The sequence below is a fragment of the Aspergillus terreus genome, genomic scaffold (genome assembly GCF_000149615.1).
Source record: "Aspergillus terreus NIH2624 scaffold_6 genomic scaffold, whole genome shotgun sequence".
Classification (NCBI taxonomy): domain Eukaryota; kingdom Fungi; phylum Ascomycota; class Eurotiomycetes; order Eurotiales; family Aspergillaceae; genus Aspergillus; species Aspergillus terreus.
The window spans coordinates 1,137,362-1,155,041 of NT_165929.1; the positions used below are offsets into that span (position 1 = coordinate 1,137,362).

The following is a 17,680-nucleotide window of genomic DNA, read 5'->3' on the forward strand; positions in this document are numbered from 1 at the left end:
ACCAACCTGTTCAAAGGGTATTCTTACTGTGTTGAGGCAGTGGGCGACATTACAACATATCCGGGCTATGGGTATGTTCTCCATACCCCTTCTCTTTCGCTCAAAGCATGAAGCATTAACAGACCCAAGTGGAAATGTAAATCCCTGTTTGACCGTTCCGGTCCCGTCGACTTGCATGGCAACCGGTGCCGTCACGACCGATACTGCTTGGACATTTCCAGCGTACACTACTACAACTACACAACCTACGTCTTTGCCGGTAGCCCCGGGAACATGGCCTAACTGCTCAACCTATACGCGGTATTACGCTCCTCTTCGGAATACATCCACGGTTAACACGTGTTACGTGGTTGCGACAATCTATGACGGTAAGGATTGACTCCTCCCTAGGCCATAGATGGGAATGTCTAACTAAACGCCAGTGGATGTCTTGGACTTTGTCGCCTGGAACCCCACGTTAAGTTATGATGCTGCAAAGCCGGGCAATTGTCAACTCCGACCCGGGTATCAGTACTGTGTCCAATTGACGGTGCCCTCTGCTACGCCCACCATTTCCATCACATCCCAAACGTCCGCAACGACCACCCAGGAAGCCACTAGCACCGGGGCAAACGGCCAAGCAACCCCACTGCCAATCCAGGTAGCCCTAGCTCTTACTTTGTCATGGGTTCATAGCTGACTCCAACAGTCCGGAATGGCCTCGAACTGCGGAAAATTCGAACTCGTAAGCCCTAATGCCGGCTGCTACGACATCGCTGCAGCAAATAGTATCTCACTTTCCGATTTCTACTCCTGGAATCCAGCCCTCAATGGAGACTGCTCCGGCCTCTATCCGGACTATTATGTCTGCGTCGGACTACTTTCCGGGGCAACGCCAACAACCAGGTCAACTGGAGGAAGCACCACTCCAACGCCAACCCAGAGCGGAATGGCGAGTCACTGCAACCGGTTCTACCTGGTGCAAAAAGATGACGGGTGCGCCGATATTGCCTCAGCGGAGAGCATTTCCCTTTCGGATCTGTATTCCTGGAATCCGGCTCTAAATGGAGACTGCTCCGGATTATGGCCGGACTACTATATTTGCGTGGGACGGTCAGGACCTGGCGTGACAACGACAGTGACAACTACCTCCGCTCCGGGTGGTACACCCACGCCGACCCAGGCTGGTATGACAGCGGGTTGTCAGAGCTTCTAACAGTACGGAATCCATGCACATCTACATAAATCGCGCGGGAGCCGGCCAAATCCCATCTCTTCCCCGGGTCGTAGGATGCTTCCAGGTAACGCGGTGAAGGGTCTTGAGCGTGGAGTCCAATCGATACGGTTTCCGTCTCGCCTCCTCCGTCGCGAAGTCCCGCTGAGTGAGACGGGCGAAGAGCGTCGGGGCAATATGCTTAATGTCAATTTTAAGGGGACCTAGCTCATTGTCATCGTTCTCTCCAGCGGTGCTGGGCCCTTTCGGCTCCCACAGCCAGACAAACGGTCTCGTCGAGTCCCGGGACTGCAGTGCCTCCTGATCGACGAACAAGAACGAGTCGGTCCGCAGACCCCGCGGAAATCCACCCAGATTCTTCTTTGCGGCGAAAACCTCTCGCAGATCCCGATCGGATGACTCATCGATAGGGATCCAATGCATAGTGAACTTGGCAAGCGCCTCATCCTTAATCGTTTCCGGCCGATAATGCAACCCGTGATAAATAGCCGTCTCAATCTGCTTCTGGAAGGCCGGCCACTCCTCCTGGTCCGTATAGAAACCCACTAATCCACACACCTCGCTCTCCGTATCCAAGACCACCTGCTCCTGCCACGGGAGCATCATAGCCAGCCGCACATGCCGTATGTCATCATCATTCAGATACCTTGCCGCGGCCGAGCTCGCCTGCAGGGCTCGTTTCTGCACTGCATGCGCATTAGCGCGAGCTTCGCGCATGTCCTCCGCCCACGCCGCGTCAATCGCTGCATGTAGGAGATTCTGGTCGGCTTCACTCAGACTATGCAGGTAGCGCAGCCATCGGCCCGTGTCGCCCGGGACAGACCGTTCCACGAGAAAGACCGCCTCGCGATACGAGAGGGCATCGCGCTGGTCGATGGCTTTGCGGACGAGTTCGGAGAACGTGAGACCGCAGGCTTGCTGACATTGCTCGTCTTCCTCGGGGGCCGGGGGACGGCGAGCGATTGTTCTCCGCTCTTCGTCGGTCAAGGACGATGGGCTGTCAATCGCCCGGCGGTACAGAGCCCGGGTGGCTTCGTCCAGGGCCACCGGGGATCTGTCTTCGTTTGGGTCGGGGAAAAGGTCCGACATGCGCAAACGTGGTTGAGCCATATTGAGCGAGCATTGAGGGGAGAGATAATGAGGGTGGGTGAGATCCTACTGAGAGTGAGGATCAACAATGCCCCGGGAAGCTACGCACAATGTCAGAATGACATAATTTCTGGGATACAAAGCGGGGTTCTTCTCTACGCACGGAACTTGGAGAACCGCCGAGCACCCAGTAGACACGCCGGAGAGTCACAATCAACAGGAAACCGTTCTGGAGAGTAGCCATATTGCCAGGACTCGGGCAGGGCCAAGATACAGGGAATATAGAGAAGAAGACTGGAAAGAGCCCAAACAATCGAATAGCATTTTATCGACCAAATTACAATAGTAAGGTTCTTGGTGCTGGATACTCTGAGATATGACCAGGAGAGAAATCATTCGATATATTTTTCAACTTTGAAGCCGCTTTAAATAATACTCCCAGGGTCACATTAAGAGATTTAGAAAACAAAGTCGCCGGGACTGTCACGTGACGCCGAGACCAATGGATTACATACAATGCCTGTTCCTTTCCGAGGACCTCATCCTACAACATTATTGACATGGAATCCTTCCATGCATCGTTTAATATAACCCTCTGAAAGCTGCGGGCGCCATTGGGCGCCCTCCAGCCTAATGAGCGGACTCACCTCTAGCACGAAGATAGGATAAATTTCTTTTATGAATTTCTAGGATTTATGTAGTCTGTCGCCAGAGGGAACCTACCAAAGTATTTACTATAGTGGTGCAGAATGGTAACCACAGTATTTCCCTATACCTGATGGTAGTGCTGGGCTTTAGGGGAGCGTGGTCGGGCAAGAGTGGACTGCGAGTGGAGAAGCGGGCAAGGGGGTGATTACTGGACGGCGTACGCGGAGACCACACGGTACTGAAAGAGGCAAAACCAAACAGATGCTCGCGTTACAAGTTATAAAATGTATAAATTTATAGGCATAGAAATGGCACATTACGATGTATGACAGCTTCAGATCCTGGATTATGGCCCATAAGGCTGTTATTCTATCTGTAAGATGCCTAGTTGCCGACCTCAGCTCTCCTCTCCAATACGCTCCTTGCCTCGGCTTCCGTGAGCGTCTCGACCCCAAGATCAGCGAGAACGACTCGGGCGCTTTCATTGTCCTTGAAAAGCCTTTTCTCTACATCCCACAACCCAAGTCCGATGACTTTTTCGTCAGGGGAGTTGTCGTCTTCCTCGGAAGATCCGTCTTTCGGCGCACTTGTCTTCAGACCCAGAAGCAGGAGACCTTCACTCAATTTCCGGAGCACCTTCATGGATCCACCCGCTTGTGCTGCAGATCCGAGTGCAGCATCAACAACACCGCAGAGGTGTTCCATATCGCTGATGAGTTGGGCAGCGCCCGCCGCGGAGAATGTATTCCTCATGAGGACGTTGCTCCAGATATGAGTCTGGATGGAAAGAAGCACCTGGCGGACAATACGCCGCAGAGGAGCAACGCCGAGAGTGCGAGAAAGGAAAGAGATTTCCGTCGACAGGGTACGCATGACAGGAGCCAGGTCAGAAGTTGGAGGTAGCGGAGCGGACGACGTGGGAGCAACAGTAGCCCAAGTCGAAACACGAGAATACGTCTTGAGCGCCGACCGTGCATTTGAATTGAGTGTTGAGGTTATGATCGACTCGGACCGGAGTCGTAGCCGACGGTACGCGGACGCTGTTTCATCGAATAACGCTCCCTCAGTCGAACCTGGACCATCGTACCCGTTCCCAACCGCCTGGGAAGTGCGCGATGCAACATCAGCAACAGACATGGTTCCAGCGACATTCTTGCCACCATCTGTGTTCTTTCGGACTCGCTCCTGGAGTTCCGACCACAGCTCGACGAAGAACACTTCGTTGCTCCAATCTTCCATCTTCTTCTCCAGGTATTCGGCACTCCCAAAAACCCTGCAAAGCCTCTCCAATCCTGCAACGCCTTCGACGCTGGCTCCATCTGCACCCTGAACCGTGCGACCGATCGTCGATGTCATTGCCAGATAGGCTTCCAGCGCCGAATGCAGTCGCTCATGGAATTGATCAAAAATGGTGATCTGAATATCGATGAGGAAACGTAGCTTTTGACTAAATGACGACAGGGGCTGGTAACGCTCGGTGATTGTCTCCAGGAGGTCGTTAACCCGGATGGCTGCCTTGGTCGGCTTGGTCGCCGTGGGTTCGACGCCGTCATAGTCGATATGGCCGCTGTCCGGAGCCTCGACGATTTCCTTGTAGCGAGCCAACGCAAAATCTTTCTCCACCTGCAGCCAGCGATCGAACCACCCCCCTTTGCTGAGGACCTCCCATGTCATACCCTTCCAGTTGTCCTCCATATATGGGTCTGGCAAGTAATTCCATGACTCGCGGATATCGTTGTCGAAGCCCATCAGCTCGTGCATGAAATGGCTGAGAAGTTGCGGGTGGTTCGAGATCTGAGGCAAGAACGTGGTGATCTTCTGTCTCAAAACCGGGAACAGTGCCGTAATGTAGGCATGAGAAGCGTTGTAAAAGTTCCATTCCAGGTCGGACCCAACAACTTTCGCCTTGTCGTCAAAGATTGGCTGTAGGAAAGAAGCAAAAAAGCCACTGAAGTTGTTAATCAAATCCATGACATGCGATAGGAAGTACTCCGGCTATGTTTTGTTAGTCGTGAATCGCACGCAGACTCGGTTAATCGCAAATACCTTGTCTAGCCTATTCGTCGGCTTATCTCCGCTAAAGTGGTATCTGAATCGGAGCTCCAAAGGATGCACCATGACTTCCAGCGGGAACAAGATCGGCAGGTCGACTGGATGTTGGCCTGCAGACTCGCGGCTCTTGAGTTCCCTGGACCCAGTTAGCCTAGATCAGCAGACATTGAAGAGAACGCACGGTATTTGCAGGTCGAGGAGCAGTCCGACATTCTCGGCCCACTGGGTCTGCAAGTCGCTCGGAAAGTGTAATTCTTTGGAAGGCCATTTCATCTGTTCCAGAATCGCTTGCAGTCGTTTGGTGAAGTTACCCTTTAGATGTTCTCTCAGGACTGACGAGAGTCTACCGACATGCTCCACCAGGTGAGGCGCTGCGCCTTCGGCTGCAGGTTGAGCCTCCTTCAGCGATTCGGCGATACTTCGCAGCCGGGTGTACGGCTGGATGGCTTCCCGAGGGGATGTCTCTATGCATTTTAAGGCTTCCTTGCTGCGGTCCATCAGCATGACAGTGCTACACCGGACAGCATTGCGTGGAGTACCTCAGTTCCTCGGCTTCCTTCAACAAAGTCACGTAGCCTCTTGATATCTCGAGTCTCCGCAGCTTTTCTATGCTAGCTTCGAATCTCCTCGCGGCATCGTCGCTCGCGTCCGATCCGGTAATCGCTTTCAGACGTCGGTCAATATCCGCTTGCTGTTCGTTGAACTCGTGGGCTCGCTTGCGAGTGGCTTCGGCATGCTCGTTGGAGGCTTTGGTGGCATTGGACAAGGCTTCCTGCGCTTCAGCGAGCTTTACAATATCGTTAGTAGTTGTACCCTGGCAAAGCAAGTGGGAGAAGAGCATCGACACCGAGCACATACCTGCTTCCGCTGGAGCTGGTGCTGGGCACGTAGGCTGGCGAGGAGCGAATCAAGACTTTCGAAATCGGCAAAGACCTGGATTTTGTCGTTCAGATAGTCCTGTACCCGGGTTTTTTCATGCGACGACAGTGCCGGGGTTGAGGACGCCATTGTGGGGAGGAGGAGGATGCTGGCGGGGAGATCGCGGACGTGAGGGAAGCGCAAGGTGTTGCGAACAACGTCACCTCAGTTCCGCCGGCGGGCGAATCGCAGGTCTCTCCGGCCTCCGCGGCAACATCAACTCATCAACCCGCCAGAATGGCATCTGCTACACAGAGTCGTTTATATCAGCAATATCTTATTTAACTCTCTACATAATTTTGCATAATGTCTAGTCCAGCGAAGAAGCGCAAAAGAGACGCCCCAGAGTCAGCTCCACAGCGCAGCATAGCGTCATTCTTCAAGGGCCAAGCAGCCAAATCGGAGTCGAAAACGGGGTCGACACCGTCGTCGACACCACAAGATGAATCGCTAAATCTGTCGGATGAGGCCCTTGCTCGCAAGCTCCAAGAAGAATGGAACAAGGAAGAGCTACGCTCGGCCGTAAACGACGTGGCAATGGACGAGTCGACGGCAGCTGAGACAGCAGAGACACCACCCGTGGCCGCTATTGAGAGCTTAGAGTCCCCGCAAAAGACAAAACAAAAGCATACAATCTCGCTGCAGTCTTCTGCTGGTACAGAAGACACGGTCTCTCTGGCTATTCCCCTAGATCAGAGCCCCTTGACATTCGACGCAACCAAGTATGCCGAGGAGTTGCAGGCGCACTGGGCTGCAGAAGGGGGTTCCGCCTCCTACGCGCTGTTGACGCGAGCGTTCGTGCTCGCGAATGCGACAACTAGTCGTATCAAGATCGTGGACACGCTGGTGAATTTCCTGCGGATCTTAATCGAAGGCGACCCATCGAGCGTTCTCCCCGCCGTGTGGCTTGCAACCAACTCCATCTCTCCACCGTACGACGAGCTGGAGCTTGGACTTGGCGGGTCCTCCATATCCAAGGCACTGAAGAAAATATACGGGCTTGACAACCAGGGACTGAAAACGCTCTACGACAAGCATGGTGACGCGGGTGACGTCGCATTCGAAGCAAAGAAAAGACAGTCCTTCACTCTGATAAAACCAAAGCCGCTCAAGATAAAGGGTGTCTACCAGTCACTGCAGAAAATCGCCGCGAGCAAAGGCAGTGGGAGCCAGGAAACCAAGCAGCGGATCGTCGAGAAACTCCTCCAAGACACGCGAGGTGCGGAGGAGAGCCGATATATCGTGCGCACTCTCGTTCAAAACCTGCGCATCGGCGCCGTCAAAACCACGATGCTCATCGCGCTGGCTCGAGCGTTCCTATACTCTAAGCCCCCCGGAGCCGAATTTTCTGTCTACTCCCAGCAGGAACTGGCGAGTCTGAAGAAAGAGAACCTGTCTGAGATCTACAACAACGCAGAAGAGATCGTCAAGGCCTCTTATGCTCGACACCCCAATTACAACGACCTCGTGCCTTGTCTGCTCGAGATAGGCGTTAATGAAGAGCTACTCCTGCGGTGCGGCCTACAGCTGCACATCCCGCTGAGGCCCATGCTGGGCAGCATCACCCGCGACCTCTCAGACATGCTGACCAAGCTACAAGGACGCGACTTCAGCTGCGAGTACAAGTACGATGGGCAGCGCGCACAGGTCCACTGCGACGATAAGGGGCGAGTGTCGATCTTCTCCCGCCACCTGGAGAACATGACGGAGAAGTATCCGGACCTGGTGTCCTTGGTGCCACAGATCCGCGGCGAAAGCGTGTCCAGCTTCATCCTCGAAGGCGAGGTCGTCGCAGTCGACCAGGAGACAGGCGAACTCCAGACCTTCCAAGTCTTGTCCAACCGCGCCAAGAAAGACGTGCAGATAGGCGCAATCAAGGTCAACGTCTGCCTCTTCGCGTTCGACCTGATGTACCTCAACGGCGAGCCCCTCCTGAACCGGCCCTTCCGCGAGCGCAGAGAGCTCCTGCGCAGCCTCTTCGTCGAAATCCCCAACCGCTTCACCTGGGTCAAGAGCCTCGACGCCACGTCCGCGGACTCGGACGCCGTACTGGAGTTCTTCAAAGGCGCGACCGACAGCAAATGCGAAGGGATCATGGTCAAGGTGCTAGACAACGTGCCCAAGAATACCGCCGTACCACCCGACGAACAAAACAGCATGCCGGCGGCTCCCACCTCCGCCGATCCGCCAGCCGACGCATCGAAGCCCGCGCCCAAAGGCAACCGCCGCAAGGCGCTCCTCTCGACCTACGAGCCGGACAAGCGACTCGAGTCCTGGCTCAAAGTCAAAAAGGACTACAGCACCTCGTCGGACACGCTCGACCTCATCCCCGTCGCCGGGTGGCACGGCCAAGGCCGCAAGGCGAAGTGGTGGTCGCCCATCCTGCTGGCCGTGCGCAACCCGGAGACCGGCAGCCTCGAGGCGGTGACCAAGTGCATGTCCGGCTTCACGGACAAGTTCTACCAGGCCAACAAGGACAAGTACGCCGAGGGCAGCACGAACGTGATCTCGCGCCCCGCCTACGTCGAGTACTACGGCGAGCCGGACGTCTGGTTCGAGCCGCAGGAGGTCTGGGAGATGGCCTTTGCCGACATCACCCTCAGCCCGACCTACCCCGCCGCCCTGGGGCTGGTCAGCGACGAGCGCGGCCTGAGCCTCCGCTTCCCGCGCTTCCTGCGCGTCCGCGACGACAAGTCCATCGACGAGGCCTCCACCGCCGACTATCTGGCGTTACTTTGGCGGAAGCAGTCCGAGCGAGCGCGCCTCGAGGACGCAGGCCAGCCTGTGTCTGGCGAGAAATTGGGTTGGCAGGATGAATGACCTCATTGGAAACCCTCCGGGATGGGGTCAGTGATCGTGTCGTGGTTGTGTGCTCACGATCGCGCCGATCAGTATCGGGCGATGCAATCTCACCCAGCTGCGCTCACGAGTGAGGTGACATATACCAATAGATACACGGTTGCGTAATGATATATATGTCTATAGATCCCATGATGAAACGTGTCTATATACTAGCCCATCCTGAAATGTTCTCTATGATGTCTTTTGCGCATGTCACGTGCCCACGCCAAGCAGAGAGAGGTAGCCGCTCGATGAGTCTAACCGGATACGGGAGAAACACCGTAAGCCAAGGCTCCAATTATTCCATTTACGGTCTAGTGCCAACGCGAAATTGACACGAGATAGAGTTCATCGCGTCGCGTGTTGTTTTCCTCGTCGGAATTTTCTTTCTCTGCTGCGGGGACGGGCCGGGCTGTTCTCGTCCGCCCCAATGCGATGTGTCGACTCTAAGATCAACTGTAATTCTCACAGATACTATCATTGCTACCTAGGTATTGACATTCACATGTGTATGTGTATGTACAGGATTCATCTCATAACACAATAATTGGCATGATCAACTAAAGATACCCCACTCCCACCGGCACAGCTCCCCAGTAATCACGAGTAACCAGAACATAGGAAAGAGCGTCAGGCACGGAGTGAGAGGTTATTACAAAGGAAAATTTCGTCGCAGATCCGTCGACATGAAGAGACAGTAAGGTCAGCTGACCAACACGGTTCGTAAACCAATGACGGGATACATAAGGTCGAGGGCAAAGTTTCAAAATCATGACAAGGATGGCCGTCATACGGGATGAAGGGTGGATCGGGGAATAAAAGTAAACAGCAAGGGATATGTACATAACAGTCATGAGGGGTCATTAAGATATCCATGAGAAGGAAAAGGTTGATGGGTCGAGCCGCCAGAGATTTACGGTCGAAGTTCACCACCAAGTTGCAAGATCATTCCAGAGCCTTTCTCGCGATTTCTGGGACTATCAGCACCAGGAGGTAATAGGTTGTCAAGATTCGACCGTCTCCGGTCTTTGTTGGCGAGAGGAGTGCGTGCAGGGTTTCCCGGGGTGCGCCCACCCCATGGCGGCTGTGCCGGGCTAGGTGTCACATTGACAAAGTCGGCAAAATTAAATTGCTGGGTGGGAGTGCCAAAGTTGGGGAAGACGCCTCCGCCCGGAGTAGGCGTCAGAGAGGGTAGGATGGCATGCTGACTGGGTGGAGTAGATGGTGGGAAGTCCCGAGCCTGCGCCTTGTTTGCAACGCTCGCGGGAGTAGGAGAGTTGGCCAGATACAGGAGCAAGTCTGCTCCGTCCTCGTGTCGTAAGTTGCGGTCGTTGCGGGCGATGCGAGCATGCTTGGGTGGCGGAGTACGAGGAGGGGAGGAGCCCACCACGGAACTGACATTCTGGAAACTATGAAGCGGAAGGTCTGGGTCGTTGTCATCATCCGAGTGATGACGATAACCCGGAGACGAGAATTCCGGGATTGTCGACGTCTCCGCTATGAAGGGTAGATGCTGGCCTCGGTTCGTATGACGCCGGCTGAACCCTGGCGACGATGCCGGAAGTTGGTAGGCACTTTTCCATGACACCCGGGCGGCTTTGACGGGACGCTCTGTAATGGAGTCGGATCGAAGGCGTTTCCGGCTGGCTGACAGCATGGGCTGCATGACCTGTGAGTTGAAGGTGGCCGCATGACGATTGCGGGAGGACCTGGGGAGTTCCTTGGAGTAGGTCGCGGTTCGCAATGGCGGCGAAGTCATGGGGGTTTCGCAACGACTGTGGGAGACATCGGAGGACGAATCCGAGGGCTTGTCACTGCCGAGGGAGATGTGACGATTCCCATTCGAATCGAGGGCATGAAGACGGCCATTCTGGTACTTGACCTTGGCGAGACCCAAGCGATCTTGAAGGCTGAGGGAAACCTAGTAGTTCGGGACGTCGGTCAGAATTGGTTTCACGCACTTGCCGTGAAGGGCACCAGCCACCTTCGACGGAGATGATTAAATCCAAAGGATGACAAAGGGGGCAGGTACACATACCTGAGCGATGTCAATTTTGCGGATCGTTTTGTCCGAGGTGGACGGCTGACGGAGGGCCATTGCTTCAACTGGGAGGAACGGGAAGGGCTATGGCTATGCACCAGGTGGGTTGAGGGGGTTTAGCGCAGTCATAAACCGGAAAGTGGATAAACAAACGCAATGCAAGAACAGGAACCAGAAGAATGGGAACTGAAAAGAGGGAGAGACGAGGGCCTGATAGGAAGGAATCAGGGCGGCTGGAGAACGGGAGGAGAAATGGAGGAAGAGAGGAGGAGGAAAGGCTGAATGATGAATGGACGGAACAGGGAAATTTTAGTTGGGGCCTGAGGCTGCCTGAGGCTGGTATGCTATGCCCGCGATGTACCTGTATGTATGGAGCGGGATGGTAACCCGGGGGAAGCGAAATGGACGTCTGGGGTAGGAAAAGGAAAATAGGAGACTAAGAAACATGAAGAATGAAGATCCTGTTCCATTTCTAGGGTATTTGCTCTGTCAATTATGGCGTCGGATGAAAAGTGGCTTTTTCTCTATTGGAATTGCCCTTGTTCAACCTGGTTGGTTATCCCTGGCTTGGCTGATAGCCCCATGGTCTATACCCAGTTACGCATACCTCTTCAGTCAACTTTCTCAGATGTGGCTCTGAATTTGGATGCTTTACTTGCCTCCAAAGTCCATGGCTTATTCAAACCCTCTATATCCAGGTCGACTCCAACTATGGAGGCGAGAAGATTTCAAAGAGGAGCAAAGGACAACCCCTGCTTCAATCTCATGCATCAAATCAATAATATGGGCAGTTCCTCACCAACTCCGCCACGAACTACAGTCGATAGACTCGGAATGCCAGAGTCCCGTCTGGTGGTCACTATGCGACCAACCATCTCCGACCCATTCCTCGCTCTCTCCTTCCTGTCGATCCCCAGCAACGAGGATTCCTGCAGTTAGATCTGACGATGATCCGTTCTGGGTGAGGGCAAGGGAAGGAAGGTACTTAAGTCTTCAGTTAGGTTGCCATGCCAGTGGCCTCGGTCGGTCTCCATGGGGCTCTGACCCGAGGGACCCCCGTTCTCTACCTAGTCCGTACGGCGGAGAGGCATCACGGACGGACATCCACCGATGAGCATGCCGGACATACGTACCTCTGTGTACTCCGTAGGTATGGATCTCGCCTCCTGCCTGTTCCGACCACCCCAGTGGTCCAGATCTCATACCAGTTGGTTTCAGATTCGATTGAGAGCCCTTTGAGTTACTCCATTGACCTTTGAATGCTAATCCTACTCCGGGCTTGAGACATTTCATCCCTTCCCATGCCACGAAGAGAGGACGCCAAAGTCTGAATGCATACATAGACGACGATGCGTCGTCGTCATAAATGAAATGCTCTTGTCTTTTAATATTCTGCGCTTCGGGCGCGTTTGCCAAGGGAGTGGAGCACAGCTTAGCTTACGGAGTGAGTACAATGATAAGAGACCCCTGAAAGGACAGACGAGGGAGCGGATAGACAAGTGTTTCTGCATGTTTGCGGATGGAGGGGAGAGCAGCCATCGTGGGCGGCGGGAAGGGGATGAATGACAGGGGTCTAAGCCCCTTTGGGAGGAAGTATGCTTCTGGACCGACCAGGATCATGTCCAGAATCATGGTCCCAGCATGCCGTTCAATGCTCCCGTTGAGCAACCATCCATATGCTCTGTCCGACCGAATGAATCCGTTGCTGCCGGGGATGGGCAAACGGAGCCGCCCTGTGATACTGGAGGCGCTAGTTTCGGACTAGAGTTACCCTTATTTTAGTCTGGACAGGGAAAAGGGGAAGCTTGAGGGGCGAATTCTAGCACAATCATGGAGGTACGTACAGAGTACAGTACAAGGAACCAAATAAGTACGAGGAATCGTACCTAGGTGCCTAGGTAGTGATATAGTACCTTACTATAGAAAGATAAAAAGACAGAATGGCCAGGACGATCGCATCCTAAGGAGAGCTCTCGGGAGGAACCAACCAGCTGAGGGCGATAGATAAAATTAGCAGATGATCCACCGCAAAGCCATGAACGGTTGGTCGCTGGCCGATGACCTACGTAACGCCTCCTTGTCAATCCGCAACACCTCCGAACGCTGCCTAGACCCACTGTAGCATCACCACGGTCTGATACTTGTCGGAAAAGAGAGCTTCCATGGGTGGGCATTGCGGTTCCTGAGAGGCGAGTGGTTGGTTGCATTCGATAGTCATAGGAGCGGTTATCGTGTTATTAACACGGCCGTTGTAGTCGTACAAAGGAGTGGGAAGGCCTCTAACGTCCCCTAAGGTATTTTAAGAACAGCTAGAAGAAAAAAAAACAGGAATTCATTCTTGAATCAAACACTAAAAAAATAATGAGAATAATAATTTTTTTTAAAAAAAAAATTCTTCTGACTGATAGTGACCGCCATCGACGATCGATCTTGCCTTTCTTCCTTCCTTCCTACTCCGATATTCATCCATCCATACTACCTCCCTCCCTCCCTCCCTCCATACCTCATCACGACCATACCTCAACCTTACCTACCGAAGGTACCTACGCTACATCCAGACCTCACTGAAATCTTCCGGTCTACCTCCACCCGTTCTTTCGGTCGGGTTCCTGTCTCTGCGCTGTCCTCGAATGACCGAATTGCCTTGTTCTTATGCGGGGTGGAGATTGTTGTTCCATTGATTCGTCACTCCCATCCGCAAACGGTCGCTGTGTCCTTCCCACCACCCTTCGTCCTCCCCCATCAGCTTCTCCCATCTTACCCTTGGTAGGCTTCTGCTCTGTACCGTTGCCTCTCTCGGTCCGGGGGGGTTTGGTTCGTCATCAGTTGTCCTGGGAGGTGAGGGGCCGCGTCCAGCTTGTTCATTTAGAGAGAATTCCAGCCCAGTCGGACGAGGGCGTACTTTTTTCTCAACCCGTCGGGGTTGCATCTACCGCGACGACCGCCTACCTCTACCCCTCAACCACGAAATTGAAGGGTAAGAAAACGAAGAACGCAGACTGAAGGAGTTCTCTCGCCCATCTCAACACGCCTCAACATCCACTTCATCATGCCCTTCTTTGAACAGCTGCGGCGCCGCTCCAAGGCTAGCTTCCGCACAGCCAGGTCCCAGTCCCACGAGTCCAAGTCCAATGGGTCGCAATCCAATGGTGAAGTCCCGTCCGGACAATCCTCATCGACCCTCGAGACCGCTTCCTATAGCTCCGTGACGCCCCCTTCATCCATCAAACCCACTGTCTCATCTTCAAACCTTCCCTCGTTGAGTGAATCCAATGGCAGCTCATCAAATGGCAATGGTTCGCTCGCTCCTCAGCGACCAGCCCTCGTCACGTCTCCGGTCCAGCGCAATAGCATGGTCGTACGTATATACCTCCTTCCCAAGCCCAGCTCACCCGATCATTCTCCCGCTGATACTGCGTTTCGCAGGGTGGGAGCCCCATGTCCGGTCATAGCAGCATGCGATCCCCAACACCTTCCTCGCCATATGCTCCCCGCATCGTGTCCATCGCGGACAATGCTTGGGTAAGTCTTGTGTTTAGTTGCTCATTCTCTCATTCTGAATGGCCACCGCATGTCGGAGCTTCATGTATGCAGATAGACTTACGCCACCAACTTAGGTCCATCAAAAGGTACTGCTGGTCTATGGCCAGATCGCAGACCCGCGACTTCATCCGCTCGATGGTACTGTTACCGTGTGTCACCATCAGGATGCGTTCCCTGCTATGACCTGGCCGGTGACGTCGTCTCATTTCAAGGCCTTGGTACACCTTGTTCCGGGGCCTAATCGCCTGCGTTTTGACTTCGTTTCCACCAAATTGTCTGCGGGGAGCGCCCATCCAGCAACCCATTCCTCTTGGATCTGCATCAATTACCTTCCACTAGTCAATACCCCTCCACTGCATCTGGTCGTCTTACTGGGGAGGGACTCCGACGGGACCTTTGACTCTACCCCAGAGAAGATACAGCGAGAGGGCAACGACTTGGAAACCGCCATTCGCAAGTACCGGACCGCCGCGTATCTCTGGCAAGCGTTTACGGGTGAACAGATGTTCCGCAGCAACTTTGGCCGGCGCTGTTTCCGGTTTGAGGAAGAGTGGCAGACCGGCACCCTGAGTCGCCGCGATCTAGCAAATGGGACCATGCGGAATGAGGCGAAAGTGCATGTCGTTCGCACCGATAAGACGGTTGCGGAGCTGAGAGACCTCAATATTGCCCAACAGCATGGTCCGGCCACCAAGAAAGATGAGCTATTCAAAATCGCAAAAGACGCTGTGAAGGACTATTTCCATCTGAGCCCCGGTCAAAAGCAGTACATCTCAGTGCTTCTTATGGACGCCCATTGGGACACAGCTTCACAGACAGTCACCGGCCACGCAGCCCTAGGCTCCGGCGGGGGTGATACCAAGATGGCCATCTTCGGTTCTCACTGTCTGCACAGCTATCCAACCTGCCTTGAAGATGTAGTCGACGCCTTCTCGGACTGCACGCGGACTAACACCGAGCTTGTGGCGAATGACTGCGGAGAAGCTGGCTCCAGCTGGGAGGCCGCAAACATTGGCATTGGAGCACATCTGCACGAAGTCGGCCATCTGTTCGGGTGTCCCCATCAAGAGTCGGGGATTATGCTTCGCGATTATGTGCGTTTCAACCGGTCCTTCGTCACTCGTGAACCCTACTCGACTCGCACCAAAACGCAAGGCCTGAAGTTGTGCCTCCCACAGGATGAGTGCAGCTGGCACCGACTAGACGCCTTACGCTTCCGTTTCCATCCATGCTTTCGGCTTCCTGGTGATGCGCCTGTCAGTTCAGACGACAGTGTCCAAGTGTGGCCCGTTGAAAATGGAAAGATCCTGATCACCGCTTCCTCGGGGATCGCATTTGTGGAACTGTACGCGGAGGGGGAGCAGATGTGCCACAATTTTATGGAGTATGTCAACACCGAATCGAGTAGCAACGGACTTCCCAAACAGATCACCGTCACGGAAAGCGAGCTTCGACAAAGGGTGTTTGGCAACGAAAAGGAGAGGAAAAAGAATATCAAGATGACAATCGTTTCGGGGGCACTCGGCAGTCATACCGTCGATTCTATCAGTTCACTGAAGTCCAAACTATCCCTGGTTAAACTTCCCAAGGGTCACACAGGGTATAGAGGTAGTAAATTAGGGTTTTCTCAGCTCGAAGGCAGCGAGCCGCAGCAACTTCTTTTGGACTGCGCGTTCACGTCCACCAAACTCCTCACCTCGATCAGGGTATACCATGGAGCGGCCCTCGATGGGTTGGAATTTTTCTACGAAGATGCCACCAGTCAGCTGTTTGGAAAACGGAGTGGGAAGGCTGGTGGTGATGATTTTGTCCTCGGTACGCTTCTTCTTACGTTTTCAATACAGCTAGCTCTAACGTGACCTTCAGACACCCGTCGTGGAGAGATCTTGCTTGGTTTCTACCTCCGTGCTGGAGTATGGATTGATGGCATTGAAATCCTGACAAGTCTGGGAAGGAAGTCTGGTGTTTTTGGTAACGCCGATGGCGGATCAGGGTATGCGTCGTCAATTGTTCCGTGGTGATACCTATCTAACGATCTTCTGCAGATACACTTTGATTCCCCCGCTGGGCTACAAGATCGCCGGTATTTCAGGGTCTTGCGGTTCTTGGGTCGACGGTTTCTCATTGATCATAATGCACTGAATGACGCCCGACGCACCCTCTGCTTCCATATACACCTCAGACGACTAGTCGCCATCTTTACCGGTTTCCAATCTTAGACGATGCAGAACGCCGGGCTCGATATGATCTCCTAACCAGGAGCTCAGCCTATCTGATCCTCTCATCGAGGCTGAACAGTTCCGGTGGTAACCTCGCAGGCTGAACTTAGGCAGCATGACATGCCCTCTAATCCTTTTTTTCTTTCCGGCAGCACAAATGTTCTTTTTTCAGACTGCGCATCACACCAGGCAAGCTATTTTCTCGGCAAGTGTTTGACTTGTCGTGTCGTTTGCTTCGATTGTATAATGCATATTTATGGGGCCTGCGGGCCCAAGTACTCATACCTCTTGTTCACATGCTGGATTGCACTCAGGCGTTCTGGGGATTTTGTGCACTGTTTTTAGGGGCTGGCTCATACAGGTCCCGCGGGATGTGAAATATGGGATGCGTTGTTGACATAATATGCCATGAGAAGAGCTGGACTTGGATCATAGGCAGATGATACGAGAAAGTTGCAGGGAGATAGTCCGCACCCAGAGTATAGATAATCCGGTTCATTGTGTTTTCTTCCACTAGTAGATTCACCCTTTCTAATGAAATGGCGGTCTGAAAATAGAGATGGAAGGATGGAGGTGTCAGCGGAGAGGCTTGTCTTTGACCAACATTGGGGTCACGAGGAAGCCAGCACCTGCCATGTTTCAGTGCTAGTGACGCGAGGGGGATTCTTCAGAGTTTGGCTAGTGATCCCTCGGGTTGATTCCGTGTTGGCATATACATATCTTGTGCTCTGCACATATTTATGTGCTGTTTTGTCGTCTTCTCTTGGTAGGGTTGGTTATTTTGTTGCAATCGACCAGCATGATGTTAATCGGAGAAATGCTGCAGTTCCTGACACAATTATCTCTCTTCCTATCTGATTGTTCAGCGTGAAGTCCAATCTCTTTGATCAGTGTATCTCCCTCATCTGTATACTGATCGGGTTTCTGTATGATGGAAACATCGGACTGAGCGATCGACCGAGTCTAGAACACCATCGAGGAATACTATAATCCTGGGCTAATGCATGTCACAACTTCAGCCCTATAACGACCTCAAGCGTGACATCGTATTCCGATTCTCTGTTTCACCCGGCCCTTGGGAGCCGGTGGCTACTGCGACGGCTCGTTGGACGCCAG

The 17,680-nt window shown here is 53.6% G+C and overlaps 5 protein-coding genes across 5 annotated transcripts; 2 read left to right on the forward strand and 3 right to left on the reverse strand.

Moving 5' to 3' along the window:
- Nucleotides 1-1,216: 1,216 nt before the first annotated feature.
- ATEG_04646 (uncharacterized protein) lies at nucleotides 1,217-2,323 on the reverse strand (the record flags this gene model as incomplete). The annotated part of the gene is made up of 1 exon (XM_001213824.1): nucleotides 1,217-2,323. The coding sequence occupies one exon, from the start codon at nucleotides 2,321-2,323 to the stop codon at nucleotides 1,217-1,219; it is 1,107 nt and encodes a 368-aa protein (XP_001213824.1).
- Nucleotides 2,324-3,334: 1,011 nt separating this feature from the next.
- On the reverse strand, nucleotides 3,335-5,506 carry ATEG_04647 (RINT-1 family protein; the record flags this gene model as incomplete). Its single annotated transcript, XM_001213825.1, has 3 exons — nucleotides 3,335-4,945; nucleotides 4,997-5,138; nucleotides 5,184-5,506. The coding sequence occupies 3 exons, from the start codon at nucleotides 5,504-5,506 to the stop codon at nucleotides 3,335-3,337; spliced, it is 2,076 nt and encodes a 691-aa protein (XP_001213825.1).
- Nucleotides 5,507-6,457: 951 nt separating this feature from the next.
- Nucleotides 6,458-8,740, forward strand: ATEG_04648 (putative DNA ligase I; the record flags this gene model as incomplete). Its single annotated transcript, XM_001213826.1, has 1 exon — nucleotides 6,458-8,740. One exon carries the CDS (start codon nucleotides 6,458-6,460, stop codon nucleotides 8,738-8,740), a length of 2,283 nt encoding a protein of 760 aa, XP_001213826.1.
- Nucleotides 8,741-9,674: 934 nt separating this feature from the next.
- Nucleotides 9,675-10,859, reverse strand: ATEG_04649 (uncharacterized protein; the record flags this gene model as incomplete). Its single annotated transcript, XM_001213827.1, has 2 exons — nucleotides 9,675-10,682; nucleotides 10,800-10,859. 2 exons carry the CDS (start codon nucleotides 10,857-10,859, stop codon nucleotides 9,675-9,677), a joined length of 1,068 nt encoding a protein of 355 aa, XP_001213827.1.
- Nucleotides 10,860-13,851: 2,992 nt separating this feature from the next.
- ATEG_04650 (zinc metalloproteinase family protein) lies at nucleotides 13,852-16,487 on the forward strand (the record flags this gene model as incomplete). The annotated part of the gene is made up of 5 exons (XM_001213828.1): nucleotides 13,852-14,160; nucleotides 14,229-14,324; nucleotides 14,453-16,160; nucleotides 16,212-16,338; nucleotides 16,391-16,487. The coding sequence occupies 5 exons, from the start codon at nucleotides 13,852-13,854 to the stop codon at nucleotides 16,485-16,487; spliced, it is 2,337 nt and encodes a 778-aa protein (XP_001213828.1).
- Nucleotides 16,488-17,680: the final 1,193 nt, after the last annotated feature.